Raw genomic sequence first — 27,832 nt, 5'->3', positions numbered from 1 at the left:
TCTCGCACGTGGCAATAAGCAATGCTGCCAAAAATTCGGAAGTGGCTAACTTCTGGCTTTTTCCCTGTGAAGACTCCTTCTGGCGTTTTCTTCCCCAATGCTCTTTTAGGATACTAGTTTTGAATATATACTGTCGTGTTACATGCTTCCGCCCATAGAAATCTGGGTAGATCCTAGTCATATAACATAGCCTTTGCAGCTCCAACAATGGTTTTGTTTTTCCGCTCCGCTACACCATTCTGCTATGGATTATATGGAGCTATCCATTCTCTCTTGATGCCTTCCTTCGCACAGAAATCTGTGAAGTCCTTATCAATATATTCTCCACCATTATCTGAGTGAAGCACCTTGATCTTCTTCCCTGTCGCATTCTCTACGAGAGATTTAAACTCTCTGAAACGATCGAAGACCTCATCCTTGGTCTTCAAGAAGTAGATCCAGGTTTTCCTGGAATGGTCATCAATAAAGGTGACGAAATATTCAGCACTGCTGAGAGCTGTAGTGGACATCGGGCCGCAAATATCTGAATGTATGAGTCCTAACACGCCATCAACTTTGTTATCACTTCTTGGAAATGTTGCCTTAGCATACTTCCCAAGTACGCATCCTCTGCACACATCATCGTGTTCCATGCCCAATTTTGGAACCCTTGTTACCGTTTCTTTGAGCATCCTGAGTGCTCCATGCTGTAGATGTCCCATTTTCCTATGCCATAACTCATTCAGCTCCTTCCCACTGCTACTATTACTACCTATTAGTTCCATTGGAGAATCGATTTGTAACCGGTACAATCTGTTACTTCGAACTCCAATCTGTCTTACCTTTTTCTAGCTTGGGTGTTTGACATACACTTTCTTCCCTACAAAGTGAATATCATACCCCTTATCTTGTAATTGGGATACTGAAATCAGGTTCATACCCAATCCTGGCACATGCAATACATCTGTAGCGCTGGTGCTTGCTCCTGACTCCCTCTGAAAATATATGGTACCTCTCCCTTCTAGAGTACATTTCATTTTGTTTTCCATAGAAATCTGGAAGTCCATTTTCTCCTCTTTGTAGCTAGAGAAATATTGTCGAACCCCTGTCATGTGAACTGATGCTCCACTGTCTATATACTAGACTCCCTGTGAAGTTGATCCTGCTAAGCAAGCAAATTCGTCCTCCAATCTGGAAGAAAAATCTGAAGTCTCCTGAATGTTACTTCTGTCCATGGCTATGCTAAAGAATTTATAGTGTGCTATTCCTCTTTTCCATCCTAACGTTGTCTCTACTCTAGTGAACTTCTGCTAAAACTCTCTGCGTCCATCTAGAGATCTGCTCAACAAGAAAATCTGAGTTGTACCCACTACCTATGGAATAACTTGCTCTTTAAGAATCAAATTTTTCTACCCCTCTCAGAAAAATTGGTCTTGCTCAAGCAATTCAGCATCCTGGCAAAAAGATTGCACTGCCCCTTGGGAATTTTGACCTGCTGCTCACACTAAGCAGCAGAATTCCTTCTTTTCGCTCGTGAGATCTCCGACTGATCAATCTTTCTCTGATACCATGTGAAATTTTATCTATTGCAACTACTGGAAATTATTTTTCTAACTGAAAATTTAATTATGCAGTTTATTTGCTACGACAAACAACGAATAAAATCACAACTGCAATTTTCACCATAAAAAGATTGCGGAAAATAAAATACTAGAAACTAAGAAATTCTAGCACACACATAAGAATTTTGACAGTTATTTTTGGACAATTGTCCCCGGAAAAACCCAACTTGGGAAAACCAGTGCAGTAGACGAGGATTTTATTATTAATCTTCAGCAACAATTCTGAGTACAATAATTTAGATGCCCAACTAACAATCTAATTTGAGGAAAATACTGGCAAAAGTATCGGGAGAATTTTCTCTCACACCACAACTATTTTCCGCCACCGAAATTGCCTCCCCAGTCTCTGTGCTGAACTCCCTGTGTCACCCTCTACGCACAGCGTACGTTGACCCTCTTCAAATTTCGGCCTTCCCTCCTTTGCCTCTTCCAGTGACTGGAAATATTCCTCCAGGAATGTTGTTTCCCTCCTCTTCCCGCTGCTACTCACCCTCTGACTCTATCTTCTCTACTGAGTTGCTGCTACTGAGAAAATCAAACTGCCTAAGCAACTGAGTATCTGCATTGGGTATTCTCCATCACCACATCGACCTCCTCTTATAATCCTCTGTTGGAGCACCAACAACCAAGATTAAAACATAATCGATGGCTAGGATCATCTGTGGATCGATCTGTGTGAGTTTCTAGATGATTCTCGCCTTGACTTAATTAATACTGATTAATTAACCATATTCCCTAAGTTTAGACTTAGCAAATATTTTAAAACTAGTTAATAATCTAATTATTTCATTTCTAAACGGAATTTCCAGAAATTATTTATGGGTTTTGGAGATCTCGTGTATTCTAGCCTCTCCACCAAATTTCGTGGCTAGAACACACCTGATGCTACAAAAACTAACAAATGGTAAATCACCCAAACTAACAAATGGTAAATCACCCACCATACTTTATCTGACCACTAGAAATCACTTCTCAACATCCCATCCTGTAGATCTTCTCGTTCCGTTCCAACGAGCTATTACATGGAGGCGTTCCATCAAGTTATCCTCCTGGAATGCCACACCAAGCATAATTAATTAAGTCAGACCTAGTGATAAAGCCATTTTTTGAAATTTGTCGGAATGCAACATAACGAAAGCCAAGTTGTGCGGATAATAGAATATGCCATCGGATCCCGTAAAACTCCTCAAAACTCCACCAGAATCCATGATGACATAAACTTGCTCCCATGATATGGCCATCCCATGCCCTAGAAATATACCTTGGCTGTACTATAGAGGAAAATAAAAATGGGGACATGACATCACGAGAAATAGCAACAACTATACACAACAATTAGACTAATTCTCTTTTAAGTAGATTGATTGCCGATGGTTTGACCTTCTACTTGAAGGGTCTCGGATCTCTAAAATGACTCCTTATTTTTTTCCACGACAAAGTAATAAAAATGCTTATTGTTTCATTTTAGTCGCTAGAGGTGGAAATGTGACTTATACAAAATGTGACTTATGGTTTTAAAATAACGCTTATCCAAAAGAGGCATGACACTTATAAATTCTCCGAATGGGCCTATTTTGAATATTTTATTTATTTATTTGCATGGAAGGCCAATTAATGGTTGTAATGAATATTTATGAATTGGAAAAACATGTTTGATTGATCTATACATAATTTGAATGGAAATTGGTAGCAAAAGCTATACGGATGTGTGTTTTAAGAATATGGACGTGAATGTGGTTTTAGTGGTTATACAAGCACTGCAATTTTGATATTACAACATCACTGATGTGTTTGCAGGAAAAAAAAAATTGAATGTTTGTTATATAGTCAAAAATAATATGGAGAGTTGTGACTAAATTGCAACTATACAATAATACAATTATGCAAGTGAATGTATCACAAATTGATGACTAACTGTACGGTGACTACTGATGAATGACTACTTCAATTTGGGATAGAAATTTCTTTCTTCAATAGAATTGAAATTTTTAAATAGCCAAAGGCCAAATTCTAGTCAAAGACCTAGGTAACAAGAGAAACTCTGAATGGTTGTGGTCAAAATCCAGTCAGGCAAAGTCTTAATGAAGTGTGGCCAATGGCCAAGGTAAAAAAACAAGGCTCTGATACCAAATGTGACAACCAAATCTGGCTCACAAATAGAATAACCAAAAGACTAAGAATATAAAGTAATCCATTGAGGATATGTAATGTCCCTAATTTTTGGATTGCCTTGTGGTGAGATTAGGAGGGATTTCCAAAGCTTATGTCAGCCAGGTCACAGGAACAAGGTTAGATTATTGGTGGGCTCGGAGGGTTATGACGCGTTTTATGGGGGCCCACTGGGATCTCTTGCCATTTTTCATCATCAGGATCAGATCTACACAATTCAGTATTAGCTCCATTGCATTCCAAAAATTTCTGTACAACGAAGCTCTTAACGGGCATGCGTTAATTAATTATGCTTAAGGTGTTGTTTTGTGCTTACTACTTGGAGAAATACCTTAGTGTAATAGGTCATTGGAATCGAGACAAAAATATCTACAAAACAGAATGATGAAAAGGGGCTTTGGCAGGTTCGTGTGATCATGGTTGCAATTTAAGCATTTTATGGAGATAAAAGTGACTTTAGCTAGTAATAAAAAAAGTCACTTAATTTTTTTTTTGGTCAAGTAAGAGTGGAGCCTTCAATTAACCTCAGAAACAGTGTTACATATGGTACACGTCTTTACAAATGCAAAGACCAGCAAAAGACAGACCCATTGATGAAAACAAACATCAGGGTCAACAATACCTGAAACATTACACACAAAAACAAAAATAGACGCTTCCTCCTAATCTCGGCTTATCGCATACCACAGTGATTGCAAACCTCCAACACCAGAAACTGCGAAATGCGAGAGTACACCTCCGCCGTTCGATCAACCTAATGATCTGATGGTCCAAATTCCATCGCATCCTCGCATACCTCAAGACATTGCAATATTGCAAAACAGAATTTGTCACTGGCCATACTCTTATACCGAAAGACAAAATGCGATTAAATCTCTGTCATCGATCTGGTTCTTGATCCGATGGTTGACGCAATATCGCTTCAGGAACTTGCGCAACCCTTAACTGCTTTTCGGACCCGATAAAGAATAGGAACCTTTGATCTATAACAAATCGGGTCCGCTCTTCGGCTTAACTACCCCCCAACTTTAAACTCGATATCCATTTGATGACGGGTGACATAGATCCAACGGTTTGCGGCTATTCAAACTAGCACACGGGTTACTAGTGGCTGAACCCCCGTAATGGAGAATGACGTCAGTGCGTGGAAAAAAGATCGACGGTCAGGATTTACTGCGACACTTCAACCCAGATCAAGGACTTCCGCTCGCTCCTACTCCCGCAAAAATTTCCATCAAATTTGTCCGTTGATCCGCCATGATCAAACGACTTTTGTGCATCGTTACCTCACCTCTTCATCATTCTCTTCACTTCGGGTTTATGTCATTCCTTCATCTCCCGCTGGTTTTCCTCCTGTTCATTCATCATTGGTCTGGATATTCTCCATGTCTTTGGCTGCCTGTCGTTGACAATCATCATGCAGTTTACTAGAGGGTATAGCCTCCCAGTCGTACTGAATATAGCTTTCCTTACATAGCACCCCTTCATTCGCCAGACGATCAGCTAGCATATTGGCTTTTCCTCGCACATGAACAAAGCTGGCAGTTCTCAGGGTTTGCAAGTGGGAATGAATATGCTGAAAGACCTGCGATTGCCTCCAGTGTTTCGACACTTTTCCAGGTGCCGTTCCATTACACATCTTCTTGGCCGCATTAATGACCAATTCAGAGTCTGCTTCAATGATGGCGTTGTGTAAATTGGACTCCATCAAGATTTCCAGGCACTGCTCTAAGGCCATTAGCTCCGCCATGTTATTGGTGGCATTTCCCAAATGACTGTGGAAGATATCCTTTATGCGCCCCTGCTCATCTCTTATGACACTGCCAAATCCAGCCATCCCTGGGTTGCCCTTAGAGGCCCCGTATATATTGATTTTCAAAAACCCATGAGGAGGAGGTTGCCAAATATCTCTATCAGCAGTTGTTTTGCTCACACCCTTGACAGCGCCTTGGGAGGCCAAACACTGGAGACCCAACTGCAGCAATATGCGAGCATCCTGGGGCGAAGGGGTGTCCTCAGGAATTTTCCACATAAGGGCTCCTATTGTGTCTTCGAGCTGTCGTAAAATTTGGACAATGATATTCTGGGTCAAGCCTGTTTTGTTCTTGAAAATCCTGCGATTGCGTTCTTTCTAGACATCCCAGATAATAAAGCCTGGGACCAGAGTCCAAGCCTTGTTAATGATTTCATTCCCTGAGAAGTCTTTCCTCCAATTCTTCAAAGTGTTGGTGATGCTGAGTTTGTCCCTGTCGGTTTGACTGAAGACTGAGGCTGCCCAATCCCACAAGGCAGAGGTGAATGGGCATAGGTTCAGTAAATGTTCCATTGTCTCCTCCTGTAAGCCACATAGATGGCATTTTGATGGGCCAACAAATCCCCTTTTAAGAAGATTCTCCCACGTGAGGATTTTCTTTTGGTGAACCAACCACATAAATAACTTGATTTTCATCCATTGTGGGTTCTGCCAAAGGTCATTGCAAACCTGATCAAGGTTTGGATAATCAAAACCTAGGGCCTTGCATTTAGCTTCTTTGAAGTTAAAAGTGCCTTCAGTGTTTCGTCCCCATCTCAATTAGTCAGACGAAGAAGACACCAATATCTTTCTCTGCTCCAAGTGCAAAGCAAGGGCATCTGCCTGGGCCCTCAAAGGACTCTCTTCACTGTACCCAAGATTCTTCCACATTCTCCATTTACCATTGTCCCTTGCCTGATCCCAGAAGTCACTTACCATAAGTAAACCTTTGTTGTCAGTGTCATTTTTGAGAGCGGTTAATCCTTCTCTAAACAAAATTGGTTCCTACTACCAGTTATCCTCCCAAAACCGTGCAAGGTTCCCATCTTGGATCTCCCAGAAGCTATGCTACTGGACAATGGGTCTGTTTTCCCAAGCAAGGTTCCAAATGTGGGAGCCCTTGATGAGCCCTGACATTCTGATATGATCCCTCTCCTGCCAATTGATTGCATATTTCTGCTTCCAAAGCTTGGCCCAAGGGGTTGCCGATTCCTTGAGCCACCTCCACCACAGTTTGGCTCCCAAAACTCTGCTGAAGATTTTAGGGTCGTGAAGCCCCAAACCACCATGGGCTTTTGGTTTGCAGAGCTTGTCCCAAGCTACCAAAGCCCACTTCTTTTTCTCTTCCCCCTTGCCCCACAGAAAATCTCGTTGAATACTCCTGATTTGTTGTATTACTCCTTTGGGAGCAGGAAGAGCTGAAAACATGAAAATGGGGATCGCCTGCAGGACAACCTTTGTAAGCACAAGGCGCCCCGCCATATTTAAAGACCTACAGGTCCATTTCCTGACTTTATCTTGAAGTTTGTTAATTACCGGCTCCCACACTCCCTTGCTCAAAGGTTTGTCAGTAAGAGGCATTCCAAGGTATTTGGAAGGTAAATAATCCCTTTGAAATCCGAGAATTTTGGTGAGGTTCCTTTAAATAGCAATGTCGGTATTGAAAAGAAAACACCTTTGATTTGTCAAGGCTTACCTCTGTACCAGCGGCCAAAGCAAAGGCATTCAGGATTTGTTTGAAAGCTTTGGCTTCCTTGACCATAGGAGTGCCCTGTAGCATTGTGTCATCCACAAATTGTTGATGAGTAGTAGCATCACCATCCGGGGTAAGTTTCAAACCCTGGATTCTTCCTTCAGCTTTTGCCATTTTGATCGCTCTGCCTAGCCCTTCCATCATGAGAACAAAGAGGAAGGGGGAGAGCGGGTCCCCTTGTCTGAGACCCCTAGAGGGCATAAAAGTTCTAGAGGGAGAGCCATTAAGCAAAATGGAGAAACTAACCGTGGATACAAGGGCCATAACCCATCTTATCCAGTTGTGGTCGAATCCGTAAGCTCTTAGCACTGCCTGGATGTAAGACCAGCTTAGCTTATCATAAACTTTCGCTAGATCCAGCTGCATGATCATACCAGCTTGCTTATTGCTTTTAATAGAGTGTACCACCTCGTGAGCTTGTATGATGTTGTTGAGAGTCTGTCTTCCTTCCACAAAACTAGTTTTCTCCTCTGATACTAGAGTAGGAAGAAGAGGCTTGAGTTTGTTAGCGATCGCTTTGGAGATAATTTTGTACACCACATTACATAAGGCTATAGGTTTGAATCTGTTCGGTGTCATAGCTTTTTCCTGCTTTGGAATCAAAGCTATGAAATAGGCATTAAGAGCTTTCAAAACAGTTTTGGATCTTCTAGAGTCTTCCACAACATCAAGGATATCTTGTTTGACTGTTTTCTAGCAAGCTTTGAAGAAATCCACATTGAAATGATCAAGGCCAGGGGCTTTTCCATTTTGCATTTCATTGATAACTTCACTAACCTCTTCTTCAGACACTGGCCTGTTAAGATTGTGGTTATCTTCCCTAGTGACAAGTTTAGGAATGAACCTTGTGAAATTGGTAATGAACCGAGATCTGCCGACTCAGGGCTCCTCTGCTATGCTAAGGAAGTGTTGAACTAGGACAGATTACATTTCTTTGTGAGAGACGAGCTCTTTCCCTTGAGCATCTTTAAGTTTGGAAATTTTGTTATGAGATCTGTGGTCCAGGGTTGATCTATGAAAAAACTTTGTGTTTCTTTCTCCTCTAATCCACTGCACGCTCGATTTCTGTCTCCAGAAAATCTCCTCTTGTATGCATCGATCTTCCCATTCGTTCTGAAGAGAGTCAGCCTGAAGTTTCTGTTCCTCGATAAAACCTTCTGAGATGATGATCTGATTAATCTCCTGGAGTTTTTGCTCAACTTCTCTTTTGGCTTTGAAAATATTGCCAAACTCTTTTATGTTCCAATCTTTAAACCTAGATTTAATGTGTTTGAGTCTCTGCTGTAGCATGAACATTGTAGTGCCTTGAACGAGCATATCTTCCGTCCACCACTTGTCAATATTGCTGGTGAAGTTCGGATAAGAGAGCCAGACATTTTCAAACCTAAAAGGTCTGTTCCTCGGTGTACCTAGAAAGGTAGCTTCGAGCTGGACAGGCCAATGGTCCGAGCCTCCAAAGGGAAGGATTAGAGCTAACATATCAAGGCCTATGATAAGGAGGTCCTCTGAGATTAGGAATCTATCTAATTTAGAGGCGACTTGAGAATCCCCTCCCCTCTTATTATTCCAAGTAAAAGTGCCATTTGTTGTCTCTGTGTCCACTAGCCCCATGTTGTCCATGAAGTTCTCGAAAGCAATGGAGTCTTTGCCTAGTTTTCTGGTACCGCCTTTTTTCTCTATAAGAGATCTGATCATATTGAAATCCCCTGCCAGAATCCAGGGCATATCTGGATATCTCTCTCTCAACTCCTCTAGGGAGGTGAGAATCTTAAGTTTGTCTTCTAGTTTTTGAGGACCGTAGACGTTAGTGATCATGTAGGTCTTCTTATCACCCAAAGGTTGAATCACTAGCGATAGATAGTTCTTAGAAGCTTCAGCAACCAAGATACCAAGTTTTTGAGGATCCCATAAAGTAATAATCCCAGCCACCGAGTTTTCCGCTTTTACCTCTAGATACTCGTACTTGATTAACCATTTGCTATGTATCTCTCTGATCTTGTCCATTGAACATTTTGTTTCCTGAATAAAAACCATATCTGATTTTTCTTCTTTTATTCTACTACTAAGAGTTCTTTGTTTCCTTTTGCTTCCTAGACCCCTAATGTTCCAGGTTTTAAGCTTCATTAAGAAAGGTTTGTAAAGGAATAACTGGTAAGATCCCTCATCTTACCTGAGTTAATCTTAAGTTTCCCACATTCGGCCAGCAGCTCATTTTGTTTTTTTCTTCCTCTTTTCCTGCCCGGGTTCTTGGAAGAAAGCATTGGTGTATCCTCCATCGTTTTCACTCCCCTGTTCTCTTGGCTGTCATGGTTTATTTTGACTCCAGAACACTTCGATTGTGATCTCCATAGGAAGAGCTGTTGAACCCTATCAAAATCGTCTTTTGGCAGTGAGTCTACCCCTTTGGTGATTCCCTGCTCTAGAAACTTTTCTAGATCTAAATTCTTCCTCTCTAGAATCTCCTGCAGTTCATGGTCCTCCATTCCTGCCTCACTTGGGATCATCTCATGGTCCCTGCTGAGCTCCATCATGTTTGGCAACTCATCCATTTGTTTTTCTGTTTTTTGGTATATCCTCCATATTGGCATCCTTTTCCTTATCAGTGGGAATATTCTCCGATTCCTGGTTTGTCCCATTGTTTTCGACTTCTTCATCTAAGATCTTGAAACTATTGTGGTTCCGTTGTCCGTCTTCAATAATTTTCTTTTAGTACCTCTTGCCTCCTTTCCCTTTACCCCCCACCTTTGTAAAACCTTCGAGATCCTTGCCCGGAGCGGCTTTCGTGTTGCTCTCCAGCTTGTTGATTGGGTAGTCCCTATATAGATGCCCGTGTTCATGGCACTTATGGTATCTAAATGGAACGTGTTCATAGTCTACAGCCTGCACCCATTCCTCTTCATATACTTCCAAAATTATTGCATTCGAAAGTGCCCCAGATAAGTCCATTTCCACACATATCCGGGCGAAGGAAGTGTATTTGCCTCTCAGACTAGCATCTGAGATCTTTATAAAATGCCCTAGCTTGTTGCTGATAGTCTTTAGAGACTCTGGAAGCCAATAATCTAAAGGAAGGGAGTAGAGCCGATAAGACTATTATTCTAGCATGTATTCCATGATTCCATTGTAGTTACTAGTATGTACAACAATCATCTATATTCTAGCTATTACAAACATACATCAAATTTTTAAGCATATTATAAAACATAAAACATTTAAGCATATTATAAAACATAAAACATAGAGCATATTATGATTTATCTAGCAAGTGAGCAACTGTCAACATTTGTCATGTCCAAAATTCAAATAATAATGTTTACAAAATATGTCACTTGGTCACCGCCAAGCCAAAAAGGTTCAAAATTCAAATTCACAAGTCTACAAGTCTAATGAGTAATCTATGACAAAAAGTAGTAGATTGTGAATATATCTACTAATCTCTCCTCCTTCCACCACGAATAGAACGTGGTGGCGGGCCTCCATGTGGTGGCAATGAAGAAGATGGTGCCTGTGGAAGTCGTGGCACTGACACTGATGAAGAAGAACCCCCTGCTGTTGGTGTTGAACCATGGAACCTAGGAACCAAGGGACCAGATGGGGGTGGGGGTGGTGGCATATCAACACGGTCATCATCATCCTAGAATCGCTCAAAAAATTCATGCAAAAAAAAAAACACTAGTTAACAAAAAAATTAAAAACATGAATTAGAGAAATGCTTTATAAGGGAAAATTGGAAAATTCATACCAAAATGGACATACCTGGATAAGAGCATCCTCTAATTGCTCTAGTCGCAACACTCCATCCTCCAAATTGGGCTCCTCTGGATTCTTGTCCCAAATCAACAAGTCTTTATTAGACTTTGCATCTTCACAGTAATGGGACAACAATCGCAAGTTGTAATGAACATAAACCAAGCTCTCTGCCCGGTCTAAATTCAACCTGTTCCTTTTAACACTGTGGATGAAAGAATAAGAGCTCCAACACCTCTCTGCAGAAGAAGTGTTTACCACCTGTGATAGCACCCGCAATGCCAAACTCTGTAGAAGTGGAGTACCCCCTCCATGCATGTTCCACCACTCAAGAGCAGGAAAAGTCTCTCGATCTTTAATTGCATGCATGCTCCCAAATGGACCAGTGTTGAGCGTATAGTTGCTCACCTGTCTCCGTACCAATGCAGCCTCCTCCTCATCAGGGATTAATTTACTCAATGCAGCCATATATTTTTGGTGAACCTCTTGATCTTGGTGTGGTTTTCTCCTGCTTCCCCCCCCAGGTGCTGGTGTTGAAAGCCATGATGGATGATAGTATTTAGGTGTCAAAACATATGCTAATGCATGCAATGGAACATTTAGCATTTCCCATCGGTTTTGCACCTCTACACGAATATAATTGTACAAGTTGATATCTCTAGGCTCAACAATGTCTTTAATCTGCCCCAACATGCTATCCATTTGCTCATACACCTCCCCAATTACTGGTCGATCTGAATCTGCAAACTTGATCATGTAATAAATTGGTTTGGTGAATTGCAAAACATATTTAACCTGTCCCCAAAAGTAACTGTCAAGAACAGTGTCCTTGACTGCATTAGCACCATCTATGTCAGTGTTAATTTCATCCCATGTTTTAGCACACACCAGATTAGTTAAAGCTTGTCTCACCTTCACTAGCCGCCTAAAGGTGAGGTAATAACTAGCAAATCTTGTCTTTGCAATTTTAAGCAATTGCAACTTGGAGTAAGTGCCATAGAAGTAGTTTACCCTTGTATGCCCTGTGATGAATTTAATGAGCTGCTTCCCTCTCCTGTAAACCTCAGCAATCCACCCACATTCTTTGTGTTTCACAATATCATGCATCAAAAGGTTCAATGTGTGAACCAGGCACCCAGACCAAAAGATGTGTGGATGAGTACGCTCAATAATTTTTCCTGCTGCCTTACAATTTGCTGCATTATCTGTGATCACTTGAACCACATTATTCGGACCAACATCTTTGATTGATTTCAATAGGAGATCTGCAATGTTTTGTGCAGATGCAGTGATGGAGGAGGAGTCATGACATGCAATAAATACTGCACCACTAGAAGAAACACCAAGAACATTTATCAAATGTTGGTTTCTAATATTTGTCCACCCATCTGATACAATGGATACCCCAGAATCTACCCACTCATTTGTAAAACGTGTCAAAGCTCTTTGAACCTTAGCTTTTTCTCTTTCTAATAACACTGTTCTAGCTTTCTCATAGTTGGGGGCCTTGTATCCTTTTGGGGCTTCATTGATGGCCTTTACCATTTCATGCCAATAGGGAGAGCGAAGCACATTGAATGGTATACCGCAAGCACAAAGAAAACAGACTATCTTTCCATCCACATCATCCCTCCCAGCAACATTAAGGAAATCCCCTATTGTTCTTCTACCTCCAGAGCTTGCAGAAGTACCATGAGGAGATGAGCAACTACCAAATTTAGAGGTTGCACTTGATTCAGAATGAGTTTTTTGTTTCTTGTTTTTTTGTTGTGCAGCCATCTCTATTTGGATGTATTTTCTTCTTTCTTCAGTTGAAATGTTTGGGCAAATTTGTACCCCCACAGAACCCTTTTTTCAATCACTGTCCAGCACCCCACAAAGATGCCTCCTCAGACGGGTATATGAACCACAATATGGTTTTCCTCCATGACAACCATGAGGGCACACAAATTTGTAAGATCCACCACCCTTTCCCCCATCAAGTTTGGTCACATAGTTCCACAAGGGTGTTGATGTAGCTTTCCCATCTTGTGTTTCAGTGTCCCCTTCAAGTTCATCCCCTTCCTCTTCAAAGCCTTCCTCCTCATCATACATTGGGTCACTACTATTAGGACCATCACCAATGTCCTCTTCTGTTCCTTCCCTTCTATTCCTCACCCTTGCCATCATTAAAACCAACAGTGGAATGATACATAGAAGCCAAAAGAACACCATCTTGGAATATGGATATAGGTGGTGGACAACGGCAACCTGTAAATAAAGGAGCAAGTAGAAACAATGGGAAAGAGTAGGAGAGGGAGGAGAAAAATACAAATTTTTTTTCAAAAAAACAAGGGAGTTTGGGGTTTGAACTTACCTCTTTAGCTCTTGTAGATGAAGTCCTCCAAGCTCTTGCTCCAAGCTCCTCCTCCTTCTCCTAGCTCCTCCTTCTTCACTCCTCCAAGCTCTCCTCTCTTCTCATCTCCTTTCCTCTCTTCTCTTCTCCTCTCCTCTCTTCTCTTCTCCAACTCTCATAAACTCAAAGTGAGAAAATGAGGAATGAATGGGGGCTTTATTCTTTTCATTCCTCACCTTAACCTCACTCTAACCTCACCCTAACCCACCCCCTTAAGGTTGAGTGAACATAACTTAAAAAAGAAATTAAAAAAAATGTGTTTTTCTCCCTTGGGCGTGCCCCTTTCCGCCAAAGCGTATGGAAGTGTGTGTGAAGCGCACGCTTCCTGCTCCGAAGCGCCACGCTTCGGCGGCCCGAAGCACCGTACGAAGCGCGCTTCGGAGCCGGCGCTTCGGAAATTCCAGGAAGCGCTAAAAATTTCACGAAGCGCGCTTCGTACGGCGCTTCCGTACGGGGCGCGCTTCGGAGCTTCGATCTGGGGGGGGGGCGCTTCGTGCAACACTGCTCCCAACACTGCATCCCCCTCTCATCATGCTGCATCGTGCTACTACTAACCGCTACTGCACTGCAACTCAGTTACTGAGAAGTAAGTAACTAATCCACCCAACTTCTGACATCCCTATGAGGCTAGAAACACTCCCGATTCTGAAGCTCCCTTTGCCGCTAACAAGTGCTCTCTCTATTGACCTCTGCGCTACTGCAACGACTCCCTACATCTCACACCATTGCACACCTCTCTGTGTCATCCTGCATGGGTGCAACACTCTCCATGCCTCTCCCACTGTTGCAGCCTGCTAACCTCGCGCTGCCCGGGGACTCCTACACTGTAGTACTTTTTACCGCTCCATCTGCATCCGTCTCTACCCACATCCGCCAGTCCTACTACTCTCTCTTCAGGGCTCCCGTAGCAAGGTATAATCCAAGAGGTTGAGTACCTCAAGGATCCTGCCCCTCATTGCCTATAATCCTCCTGACTACAGCTCGATGTCTCCCCACTTCTTCTCAAGTGGCACATGAGCACTGATGTCACAATTGTCATCCTCCTCGACTTCTTTCTCTGCTCTCGCTGGTGCTACCTTCGAGTCAGAAGCCTCTCCCTTACTCTTCTTTCTCGGACACTAGTTCACATAGTGACCCAGTTCCCTACAATGGAAGCACTTGACCTTGGAGAGGTCCTTCTTCTTCCTCTTCTCCTGCTTTCCCGTAGATGCTAGCGCCGCATCCTCTTCCTCTTCCTTCTTGATCCTGACCCCTTTACTGCTGCTCCCCGTCTTGGTCAGCCGTTTGATCTCTTCTCGACCAAGAGTTGCCCATTGTTCTTCTGAATCTGGAAGACTCGCCCTACCCAGTATGCTCTAGGCAAATGTCTCCCACTCCTCAGAGACTATGTTAATTGCGGTCCTCACCATCAACTCTTGATCCGGCGTGGCCCCTATGGAAGTCAGTTGGTCACGGATCTCCTTCAACCGATCGAGGAAGACATCTATCTGCTCTCCCTTCTGCATTTGGTATGACCTTAGCTGATTCTCACGGAGCATCTTCCTCTATGCAGAAGTATGCTGGTATAATGTCTTCAAAGTGTCCCACATCTCCTTTGTCGTTTCCTTCTCGACAATATGTGGAACCACATGATCCTTGACCCCATCAAGGATGATGCCCTTTGCCTTAGCCATTGCCTCCTTGTACCTTTCATTAGCTATCGGGTCAATTGGGATAGCCATTACTCTCAAGGTCAAGCCCTTGATACGATGTATGTCTAGAATCGACAAGATCCTGGCTCCGTCCAGCCTGTCTTGATCTCTCAGCCCATTCATGGCCATCTCGCTGCTCTTCTGTCCACTCCTCCGAGTCTCTCTACTTCCCGCCTGGATGTTCTCGGTTCGACTTCTGCTGAGTTTCTCTACTTCCCATCTGGAAGTTCTCTTCTGGACTCCCTCTGAGTCCCGATTTCCCTCCTGGAAATCCTTCTGCCAACCATCAAGTTTCCCTTCTCCAATCGTTTGTGCAACTGCAACACTGATCCGGATTCCTTAGCTAGAAATCTTCCTTGGCAGCAACTTCCTCTACCTTGGTCTTGCCTTGTTAGGTACTCTTCTAACCACAGCACCCCACCAGCTTCGCTCCGGAAAACTGCCCATAGCTTCCTTCACCCTAGCAACTGAAGGATTGAGCCTCTTTGCTCTGCGCAATCCCGCCACTGGAAAAACAGATCCCTCAGCCAACTGCGTCAACCCTCCTGGCCTCTGCGTGAGCCTCTCTTTGGCCCAGATTGATGATGCAGTCCCTCTGCGTCAATCCTTCCTATATTACTTCTGCAAGGATCAACTATTGTCACTCAGGACAATTGATTCTGTTGCAAATGCTCTGCTTAGCTGATGCCTTCAGCTCTCCTGTGATCTGCAACCACACTCTGATACCATGTTGAATTTTCTAAGTCTATCCGTTAGAAAATTAATCTGTATTCTGCTGGTTTATTTCTTCTACTTGTAAATTCTGAACAAGTTATTTAAAACATTTAAATACTGAAATAAGCACAATACATTTACAACATCTACAGATCATGAGCTGAAAGAAAACAAGCACACAAGTGACACCGTTATTTTTGGACAAATATTCCCGGAAAAACCCAATGCGGTAAAACCGGTGCAACTATTTAGAGGGTTTATTATTATGTAGTATTTCCTTGAGTACAACTGGGTGCATAACTGGCTCACCGGATAGAGAAAAATACATGGCAGCAATACCTCTATATTCGAAAACAGGTATTCAGAAAACCTGTCCCACGAAACCCTCTCCGGCACAACTGAAGCTCAGTGCTGGCCCTTCTGGCCTCTGCGTCAGCCTCCTGCTGACCTGCATCAGCCCCAGGACCCTCTGTGTCAGCCCTTTGAGGCACTGCGCAGCCTCTGGGACCCTCTGCGTCACTCCAATAGCCTCTGCGTGGATGACGCAGTCCCTCTGGCCTCTGCGTTGTCTCTGCTGGGCTCTGCGTGGCCTGAATTGGCTGCTGCTCTTGCTCTCCCTGCTTTTGTGTTGGTCTCTCAATACTGTCTCTGCCTCTCTGTCTAGTATTCACTGCCCCTCGCTGCTGATCGCTGATTCACTTTTTCTTAGCAACCCTGCTCTAACAAAATGCTTGACTAATCACTCTGGTGTGTTCTCCAACTGACCCTGAAGCCTCTTCTTATACTTTTCTCGTTGGTCCTTCAACGACCGAGATTAAATCTCTAATCAACAGTTAAGATTAGATTTGGCTTGATCCATGACTTTTGGAACCTTCTAACCCAGTTTTATATTAATACCCATTAATATTTTATTTTTCGTAAGTTTTGACTTAGTAACTCCATTAAAAAGATTAATTATTTTAATATCTCTGAAATCGGGTACAATCTGTCCAAACCATTTTCGGGTCGTGGAGATCTCATGTGCTTTAGCCTCTCCACCAATTTTCATGGCTAGAGCACATCCAATGATACCCCAAATCAACACAAAGATGGTGCGGTTGGATTCAGTTTCAGAAGAATGACAAGTGTTTGTCCAGAGTATCTTGGGCAGAGAGAAATTGTCAGATTGGGAAGGAATGTGGGATGCTCTTCAGCAGGAAGAGATGAGGCAAGACTTAGTCAAGTGCAAACTTGATGGCAGTAGCGATAGTGGAATGAAGCCTAAGGAGGAGGAAGAGAATGCAGCCCTTGCATCTAAGGGGCAACAGGAGCAACAGAAGAAGAAAAAAGATGTTTCAAATATCAAATGTTTCCGGTGTGGTGAATTTGGTCACTATGCTACACAGTGTCCTCTCAAGAACGAGGACAAGAATGAGAAACATGATCCACAGGTTGTAGCCACAAAGATCAAAGAAGAGGAGTTTGCCATGATTGCCTAGATATCTCCAGGGGACAGGTGGGGTGATCTAGTACTGTAGTTCGAAAGAACTGCAGATGGGCAAGATCCATTGAGGAGTCCAACTCATGGATCAATACCTTGCTACAGGATCCCATATCAGAAGTAGCATGATGGACCGGGTCAGTTGATGCAGAGGAATGTCAGAGTGACAATTGCAGTGGCTAGGAGCACCAGAGTCTGAACATCGCAGAGCTAGTATTGGTAGCAATGTAGTTAGCACAGAGCAGAGTCAGAAAGAACGTAGTAGCTTCAGTAACAACATAGAGACTAGCAGCAGTCAGAACTCCAGCGGCAGATGCATCACGCTGAACACTTTTGGTTCAGTATTTTGGATGTTTTTCCGTTGTTGCAACAGCAGTAGAAGTTGGAGAGATTTGCAGTGCAGATGCAATGTTGGCAATGACAGGGTCAACAGCAGCACGGATGCAACATTTGCACAGTAGTTGTTGGGTAGTGATGTCAGACATCATCAACACATAAGGAGATGTTACAGAGTGAGGGTGATGCTTCAATAGGTTAGATTATTAGATTACATTCCTTGCTAAGAGGGAGTGTTGATTTCTGGTAGCATCGGATGTGATCTAAGCCTTAAAATTTGTAGGGAGGCTAGGACACATGTATTCCAGAATACCCAGAAATCGTTTTGGGAAATTCCACCCAGAGGAGGTTTTATTAAAATAATTAATTATTTTTAATGGATGCCTAAGTCTAAAGTTAGGAAATTAAAATAATTGAAGTGTATTAATTAAACTGGGGGTGAAACTTCTAGAAGAAGACGAGGATCAAGCCAAAATGATCTGAGCCATTGATTAGAATCTAATTTGGGCCATTGGTTCTCAACGAGAAGATTATGAGAAGAGGCTTGATGGGCATGTGGAAAATACATCGAGTAAGAGATCAAGAGATCGATTTCTGAAGAGAGCAGTGCATCAGCTGCTGGAGAAGTGATCGAAGTGATTTCTTGCAGTGAGGGGCAGAGATAGTTTTTGGTTGGAGAGTTTCATGATCCGGGGATACATCACAAAGAAGGCAAAGAGAGATCCAGAAGAGGCAATGCAGAGCCACGCTGGGCAGCGTAGGGGGCATGCAGAGACTACACAAAGCCTGAGAGGAGATCCGAAATTTGTTGGAGAATCGAGTTCCCGAACCAGAAGCCAGGGTGTGAGACCGGTAGGGTAGAAAGTCGAAGTTCTAGAGGCAAATCTATCAACCAAAGGAGTGACGCATGTTAGTTTTAGGTAGCATCAGATGTGCTCTAGCCTTGAAAATTGGTGGAGAGGCTAAGGCACATGAGTTCTAAAGAACCCAGAAACCATTTGATGAAATTCCACCCAGATTGTATTTTATTAAAATAATTAATATTTTTAATGGGGTTCCTAAGTCTAAACTTAGGAAAATTAAAATATTAATGGGTATTAATCAAAATATGGGTGAGAATGATATAGAAGGCGAATCAAGTCAAGTTTTAATCTTAGCCGTTGATTAGAGACTTAATCTCGGTCGTTGAAGTCTCAACAGGAAAAGTATAAGAAGGAGGCTTGGGGTTCATTTAGAAACACACAGAGAGATTGAGGAAATCGATTTTCTGAGGTGAGAATTTCTTAGGAGGAAAATCGATTAGGGAGATTTTGCAGCAGAGGGGTAGTGAGATTCCGGGAGAAGGACTTTCTGGAGAATACAAGGCAGATAAAGGACAAAATACGTCTAGAGGAGGGTTGACACTGGCCTACGTAATGCTGACGCAGAGGCAGCACAGTCAGTGAGGGGAAGTCGAGTTTCTGTAGAGGGAATTCGAAGTTCTAGTTGTCGGAAGCCAGTGTGTGAGATTAGAGGCAGGAAAGTCAATTTCTCAGCCAACAGAAGATCCAAAGCAGAGAGACAACGTAATACCCAGGAGGGGTGACACAGATGCTGCCCAGGGTGACGCAGCTTGACGCAGAAGCCATCAAAGGTGAAGTAGAGCCTCCCAGAGCTGAGGACCAGTCACTGATTCTCCAGTGACAGGGTGAGATTATTTTACGAGTCTTTTGTCTAGTATTTTCTCTGTAAAGGATTGCTAGTTGAGCATCCTAGATTTGTATTCAAAATTTTCTCTTGCATAATAATAAACCCTCAGAACTGCTACATTGGTTTTCCTGCATGGGGTTTTTTTGGGGACTATTTTGTCCAAAAATAACTGTGTCCTATGTATCTTGTTCTTTGCTTAGTTTCCTTGTTTCATGCAAATCAAATTTAAGTAGTGTAGGCTACAGAAGTAATTTTCTTCAGTATTCAAAAGCATTACTTGATGAATGTAATTAAAATCAAGTAGGTGAAGTAGATTCAGATTTGCTGTAGTAGGCGTTCCTTTAGGATTAGGAATTTTCACATGTTATTAGAATGTTGATTTTGAAACAGGAAGAGCAGATCCAATGCTGAGCACAGAGGCCGAAGGCTGCACTTGGCAGCAATTCGAATCCCCTTGAAGCGATTGCGCAGTGCTTGAAGGGAAGTAGAGATTCCGAGGAAATCTCTCTAGAGAGTCGATAGAGAGGTATGATTTTCAGTTCATGAGTTTGCAAAGGTAGGGAGAGTGACGCAGAGCCTTAGCGCAATGCTTAAAGGGTGCAGTTTCTACAGGGGAAAAAATCCATCGGAAAAGAGCGAAGACACATTGAAGGGGAATTTTCTCCTCAGAGAACTTTTTGCCAGAAAGTTCATATTTCTCACTTGCTGAGCAGTGACTAGAGGAGTCAGTTCGATAGTTGGGTGAGATGGCATTGCATGGGCTCAGAGATCAAGACAGGGTGGAAGGAGCTTTCAACTATGTCATATGGATGACCAAAATCTTAGTTGATCTGGAGGAGTACGATCTCGAAGCCTACGTCAAAAGTGTTGTAGCAGTTTCTGCTGACAATGATCAAAGAAAGAAGTATAAGGCTGAGTAGGGGAAGGCGAAGATGCTCATTCTCGCTGGAGTTCGAGATCATGTGGTATCACACTTGCAGGGTAAGGATACAACACAAGAGATGTGGGAAGCCTTGTCTTCTCTGTATGAAGGCTCTTCCGAACAACAGAAGATGTACCTAGAGCCGAAGTTGCAGCAGACATTGATGCAGAAAGTAGGAGTCAACTCCTATCTTCAACGTCTTCAGGATACCAAAGAACCAACTTGCTGCAGTGGGGTCCACTCCTCAGTCAACCGCGATGGTGAGTATATCCTTGAATGGTTTCTTGGATGAATGGCAAGTCTTCGTCCAAAGCATATTGGGTAGGGAAAGACTACCTTCATGGGAGGAGATGTGGGCAGCTCTTCAACAAGAAGAATTAAGGAGGGACCTAGTTAAGGTCAACCACAATGGTAGCAGTGGGAGTGGCACAAAGACCAAGGAGGAGGAGGAGAAAACAACTCTAGCATCAAAGGGACAACATAAGCAGAAGTGGAAGAAGGACATTTTGAAGGTGAAATGTTTCAGTTGTGGCAAGATGGGCCACTATGCATCCTAGTGTCCTTTGAGGAAAAATGATAAGGATGAGAAACATGATCCTAAGGGTGCTCCAACAAAGATTGACGAAGATGAGTTTGCCACGAGTGCCCACGCATCTTCAGGAGGGAGATGGGGTGATATTGAGCTGTAGTCAGGAGGACTACATGTGGGTAGGATCCTTGAGGAGTCGACCTCTTGGATCAATTCCTTGCTACGGGAGCCCAAGATTCAACAGTAGCGAGATGGATTGTGTCAGATGATTCAGTGGATTGTTTCAAGAGACAGATGCAGTAGCTCGAGACCAGGAGTTGATCAGCGCAGAGCAAGGTTGGCAGCAATGCAGATGGCACTGTGTAGGAGTCAGTAGTAATGCAAAAGATTAAGAGGGTCATAGACTAGAGCAGTCAGATTCCAACATTCATGATATTATGATGAACACATTTAAGTTCAGTTAATTTTGGCTATTTTTCAGTTGCTTTTCTCAGCAACTGAGTTGCAGTACAAATGCAGTGTTAGTAGTGGCAGTGCTAGCAGCATAGCAGATGCAAGATTTGAGAGGGAGTTGTAGTACAAATGCAGTAGTGGTAGTGTCATTATCATGGGCAACAATATGATAGTAGCAGCAGTGCAGTGTTGGTGGCAGCAACAATGCGGAAAGGAGATGTTTCAGAAATAGAGCAGCGTGCAATGGGACATTGTTGCTAGAGCACTTTCCTCGCTAAGAGGGAGTGTTATTTTTTGGTAGCATCGGATGTGATCTAGCCTTGAAAATTGGTGTAAAGGCTAAGGTGCATGAGCTCTAAAGAACCTAGAAACCGTTTGGTGAAATTTCACCCAGATTGTATTTTATTAAAATAATTAATATTTTTAATGGGGTTCCTAAGTCTAAATGTAGGAAACTTAAAATATTAATGGGTATTAATCAAAATATGGGTGAGAATGATTTAGAAGGAGGATCAAGTCAAGTTTTAATCTTAGTCATTGATTAAAGACTTAATCTCGGTCGTTGAAGTCTCAACAAGAAAAGTATAAGGAGGCTTGGGGTTCATTTAGAAACACACAGAGGGATTGAGGAAATTGATTTTTTGAGGTGAGAAGTTCTCAGGAGGAAAATTGATTGGGGGATCTTGCTGTAGAGGGGCAGTGAGATTCTGGGAGAAGGAATTTTCGAAGAATACAAGGCAGAGAAATGACAAAAGACATCTAGAGGAGGGCTGACGTTGGCCTACGTAGTGCTGACGTAGAGGCAGTGCAGTCAGTGAGGGGAAGTCAAGTTTCTGTAGAGGGAATTCGAAGTTTCAGTTGCCAGAAGCCAGTGTGTGGGACTGGAGGCAGGAAAGTCGATTTCTCAGCCAACAGAAAATCCAGAGCAGAGAGGCAGCGTAATACCCAAGAGGGGTGACGCAGACGCTGCCTAGGGTGATGCAATTTGACGCAGAGGCCATCAGAAGGTGACGTAGAACCTCCCAGAGCTGAGGATCAGTCACCGATTCTCTAGTGATAGGGTGAGATTATTTCACGAGTCTTTTGTCTAGTATTTTCTTTGTAAAGGATTTCTAGTTGAGCATCCTAGATTTTTGTTTAGAATTTTCTCCTTCATAACAATAAACTCTCAGAGCTACTGCACCAATTTTCTCGCATTGGGTTTTTCCGTGGACTATTTTGTCCAAAAATAACATGTATCTTGTTCTTTGCCCAATTTCCTTGTTTCATGCAAATCAAATTTGAGTAGTGTAGGCTGCAGAAGTAATTTGCTGCAATATTCAGAAGAATAACTTGATGAATGTAATTAAAATCAAGTAGGTGAAGTAGATTCAGATTTGCTGTAGTAAGGGTTCCTTGAGGATTAGGATTTTTCATGACACAGTCCCCAGAAGCTGTGACACAGAGCAACACAGTGATTGTGCAAAGGCAGCTAGGGGCTAGCCATTCAGTGGTTGGATCAGTGATGGATCGCCAGTGATAGTGTGAGGTACATATCACTCATCTCTTTGTCAGTCAGATTCTCTGTATTGCATAGCCATCAAGGCATCCAAAGATTGTATTCAGAAATTACTGCTTAATAATACAAACCCTCAGTTGCTGCACCGGTTTTCCCACATTGGGTTTTTCCAGGTACATTGGTCCAAAAATAACAGTGTCACTTGTGTGTTATTTCTTTCTTGCTCATATTCTCGTTTCCCATATTATTTAAAATTGTGAAGGTTGCAATTGTATTTACTTAGATATTTACAGTAGAACACAGAAAAATAACTTGCATGGATTAACAGGTAGGAGAAGTAATATCAGTTTGCTACAGTAGTAATTCGGGGATTCTCGAAATTTATCATTTAGCATTTATTACCCTTTAGTGACATAGCTGTTTTTTTATATCAGGGTTGGGACAATACAAGTGGATGGAGCATCAAGTGTTTTAGGAACTGTGTGATGGCTAATGCGGTGGGTAAAGCTCATGCTAGGTTTTTTCCCACGCACTAATTTTTGTCCTAACCACCTTTTGCATTTTATTATTTTATTTCATTTTAGCTTTCTTTTTCTTTTATATTTATTTTAGTTGCATCAACCTCCAGGGAAAACTTTTCCAACTCAGGCTCAAGGATAGGGATGAGAAAGTACCAATGCCTAGTGACCAATGGCCAAAGTCTCAAGAATGGATATGGAATAAAGAGAATAACAAAAAGTGGTGAATATCATGGTCACACTACTTCAGTTAGAGCATCCCTAATAGTGTCCTCCCTATAACCCTAAGACCTCAGAGGAGGTCCCACAAGATTGGAGTCAAAGACTAATGTCCCAAGTGAAATGAGGGAAAAAGAATATAGTCAATCTCATTCAATCAACCATATCATCCCTTGATTCATATTTGTATGCCCCAAAACATCAAGTAAAAGAACATGATTACAAAATGGTTCAATTACCTACTGATGGATCACCCACCTTCCTTCAAGAAGTAATGCCTGATTGGAGAAATAAATCTGACTGGAGCAATATGTGGAGGGTCTATGACACAATTTCATGTGTTTATCAATATACATTAGGGGAGATTTGAGGTGTAAAATGGGCCTCCTAAGGAAAATAGTACATTAATAGTTAAAATAATCAAATAAGAGTTATGCTTTTTAAAGAAAAAGAAAACAAACTACTCTTTTTATTCTATTTTCAGTTTATCTCCTTATAGTTTTACTCAAATGTCAAGTGTAGACATCCGTTGGATGCAAAATTAAATTCCACATCCAATGAGTACCCACCCTGCATACTTCTGAGTAGACCCACATGGAAAAAAATTGACAATAGATGAAAAAATGTGTTGAATATGTTTTTTTCATGTATTTTTAAATTGTCAACACGTTTATTTTCATGTATTTTCATTTTTGTTCCATGTTGGTCTACTCAAAAGTGTGTAGGGTGGTTACTCTTTGGATTTGGAATTTAATTTTGCATCCAACGGGTGTCTACACTTGACATTTGAGTAAATATATAAGGAGATAAGCTAAAAATACAATTAAAAAAAGTAGTTTTCTTCTTTTCCCTCCAAAATATTTACCCCTGGGAATGACATCATCTTCTTGAATCCTATTGGTTCTTTTAAAGCTAATTTTGTTAGTACATTTTTTGTTTTGACGCCCATTTTTTACCACAGAATTTTCCTAATGGCCATTAGCTAGCTAGGAAAAAAAAATCTTCTATAGGTTACGCATGTTTTGGTGAGTAACAAGTCCCATATATATCTATCAACCTTAACGAATGCATCATTAGACTCAGGTTCTTTATGTTCCCCACCTTCTTCAATACTAGGTTGTGTTCACTAAATCTTCCTTTTCCAAAACGCTAGGAAATGTGTCATGCAATTCAATTTCTTGGAAAGGAAGGAAATTTGTTAAACATGTGTTTTCATCTGGATGAGGGTGGATGGTTTCATGAATGATTCTAACATCAAGGCTCTTCTTGTATCCTTGTTCTTTAATTATTTGTTCATTCTTGAGGGGAAAACAAGAAGATTTATTAATTTCTTCATCTTTTTTATTTGCATGGTCAAAAATATCCTGGTTTGTATCTACCATAACTTTTTCATCCTCAATAAGATGGAACTTGTTACCAATCCAATTAGCAGGGTTGCTAGGGTCTTGACGAACTTGCTAGATGGGCACACAAAGTGTAGGGACCTAGTGTCACCTCAGCCCAAAACCCTGCTCTTTAGACCGAACAACCTACTAAATAGTTAGGAGAGGAGTCCTAGTTGAAACCCCAATCAACTCAAAGCAAGACCAATGCCTTAGATGGGGTCAAAGTGAGGTGGAAGTATTAATTTCTGAGACTGTCTAGCTCTTTCGGGCTACAACTGTGCAACAAAAAACTAAACAACAGGTTAAATGACATCAAATACTAGAAAGTACATTGTGTGACCAGTTGATTCTGGTGTTCTGAAACTATCCTAACCAAATATATTATTCTTTTTCTTGTTGGACTATTGGTTTAGGACTTATGCATCAAAACAACTTGCTGTCCTGTTATATCAGACTATAAAGTCTGCATAAAATCACAACGACAACAACTTGTTGAGCCCAAATCAGCCACTATATGAGTTACACACCACTCCTAGATGCTTTTTCTAGGGATGGGACAGTTTAAGGATTAAACATGAGGTTTGTGAGGCCTCTCATTAGATTGTAACAACAAATAAAGTCAATTTCCAACAATGGAAATTTCCTTTTCTGTTGATTGGGAGTATATCCCTCTGGGCTAAGTGCCTAAATAATTTCCAAATTTAATATGTGATTTATTTATGGCTGGAAACTTAAATATTTGACTCTAAAAAATGTAAAATCAGCAAGCATAAGAGTCCTGAAATAAGACTTCATAAAGGTACTCACCTGTTTGGGAATGTGTAGCCTTTGATTTTTGTCGCATGTTTCAGAAGGTACATCCAATAAACAAGTTGAGATTTGCAAGATTTCAACTAGGTACAAGTGTAAAATATTTCTAGTAAAACCATGTAACTCACCTTAGATTAGATCTAACAATAAACTCGAGTTCTCCAAGGTTTTAACTTGCTAATAAGATAAAATCAGTTAAAAACCAGCAAGTAATTAAGTCCTAATCTAATGCTAAAAAGTAAAAGAAAAGTATTTTGTAAATAAGAGTGGTTGCGGGTTATACATTACACCAAGATTACCTCAGCTTGCTGGGATGTGAAACTAATATTTTCTTAAGTCGATTTTGTATATGATCAAGGGAGTGAATTTGGTCTCTTGAAAGAGAATTCACTCCCACTATTGACATAGCACCCTCTTTAAATTTCAAACTAAACTTGGAGTGACCCCTTCTTGTGGCGTTTTTTGGTCATCAAGTTGAGTGAACGATGAATATGAACTTCCCCAAATTAAATCTCCCCTTTGGAATGGTTCAATTGTTCAAAGCAATCCACCTACAAAACAAGTGAACAAAGTAGGGGTGTCCCCTAGTTTCCCCCCTCCACCTGACTTGTAGCCCCTTGGTGGCTCAACCAATTAACTTGTGCAATTTTACTTATTAAAATTGAATACTAGATTATATCCATGTGATACATTTAATCAAGAAAAGAAATGTAAGGAAAAGCCATTGCACACAATGAACAAAAAAGATGAACAAGGGTTGGGAAAATGAAGCTCTTTATCATTTTGCGGCACCAATCTCATATGACAACAGCAACTATTACAAGAGGGAGGCTAGCATTTTATAGAACATTTTTAATGGCTAGATACTAACTAGATAATGGCTAGTTGGACTCCTCAAATAATTATTTTTACTAGTCATCCACAAGTTACAATTTTTTTTATTTTCCCATTAATGGGTCATCTTGGCTTCAATTTCCTAATTTAGTCCAAAAATCCCTTTGCTCATGGACCGATACGGTCAAAGAAGGAAAATAGTGCACCTTTGTTGCTCAACATTCCACTTACTTGCCTTTGAAGAAATTCAAATTGGTCCTTTGAGATGTATGATTTCACTGGGAGGTTCAACTTCGTCATCTGAAGGAATAATTTGTCTTTTAATGACTACTTTCTTGGTCTATTAGTCAACTTCTTGGTCCATGAAGTCTCCAACGGCTAGTTAGACCACCAAATGGCTAGTTGACTTCTCCAACATCTAGATTGACTTTTTCCCTTCACTTATTCGACTTGGTCACCTATTCATTGGATCTTCAATGCCTTGGACAATTTGGTATTTCTAGCACTTGGGTTTGGCTAAAATGGCCATGATATAAACTAGGTCTCTCTGAAAATATTCAAATATTTCCTAGCTTTGCCATGTCATCACCTGCTCTCCCATGCCATCTTCCACCTCTGCTAGTTCAATAATGCCTTAAGGAATCTTGTGAATATGACACTTGGGTATTGTTCCTCTCATTTTGGTGATCATTTTTGATGCAATGCATTGCATCATTCTTCCCAATGCTACCCTTGTTCTTCCACCTGGAATCTTGTTGACCGAGTTTGACCAAGTTATAACTAGCCCCAACCACCTTTGATTGGAAAAGTTCGACATGGAATGGATTCCTCTCATCAAACTAAACAATCTGAGACCAAGTTGACTTTTTTACCTTGGAAAGCACTTTGCATTGGAAACCATGAACTACCTTGGGAACTGTGAAAGTTGTGAATATGAGACTCTCATGCATGAGAGTTGTCAGAGAGATATTACACCAAATCCAAGGTCATCTACAAACTCTATAGACTCTAACTATGTGGTAAGACATAGGTGCACCTTGATGCAGGCTAGAATGGCCCATACAATGGTGATCACCTCTACAAAAGAAAGCTCTCATAAAACCATGAGTCCTCAAGTAGACTCACCTAAGGCCCTCCAATTCTATACAGGACAAGAGAAACCCAAAATGATCTATAGGGGACCAACCATGCTCTGAATAGATGACAAAATAAAGACAACGAGAACAAGACACAAGTTGGGATACCTAATACAAAACCTCCCATGGTTGTTACAGTGCTTTGACCTGTGATCTTGGGC

General features: G+C 41.6%; 2 protein-coding genes across 2 annotated transcripts in view; one reads left to right on the top strand and one right to left on the bottom strand.

The window, feature by feature from the left end:
* LOC149227118 (uncharacterized) overlaps nt 1-27,832 on the top strand; it is a 286,071-nt gene that overhangs the window by 215,005 nt on the left and 43,234 nt on the right. The window lies entirely within an intron of this gene.
* LOC149227119 (uncharacterized) lies at nt 10,746-11,431 on the bottom strand. Its single transcript, XM_089376852.1, has 2 exons — nt 11,072-11,431; nt 10,746-10,949 (listed from the first exon to the last, which is right to left on the bottom strand). Exons 1-2 carry the CDS (start codon nt 11,429-11,431, stop codon nt 10,746-10,748), a joined length of 564 nt encoding a protein of 187 aa, XP_089232978.1.

The sequence above is a fragment of the Pinus tabuliformis genome, chromosome J (assembly GCF_031772625.1).
Source record: "Pinus tabuliformis cultivar Carrire ecotype Pingquan chromosome J, CPIR1, whole genome shotgun sequence".
NCBI classification, from domain to species: domain Eukaryota; kingdom Viridiplantae; phylum Streptophyta; class Pinopsida; order Pinales; family Pinaceae; genus Pinus; species Pinus tabuliformis.
The sequence above is the reverse complement of the archived record's forward strand: the minus strand, read 5'-3'. Positions and strand labels throughout refer to the sequence as shown.

What these genes read in the sequence shown, in the direction of transcription:
- LOC149227119 (XM_089376852.1), bottom strand. Translation starts at nt 11,431, where the DNA reads ATGCATGCAATTAAAGATCGAGAGACTTTTCCTGCTCTTGAGTGGTGG. An exon ending in TAGAGGATGCTCTTATCCAG is followed by an intron (nt 10,950 to 11,071) that starts GTATGTCCATTT and finishes GAGCGATTCTAG; the next exon opens with GATGATGATGACCGTGTTGA.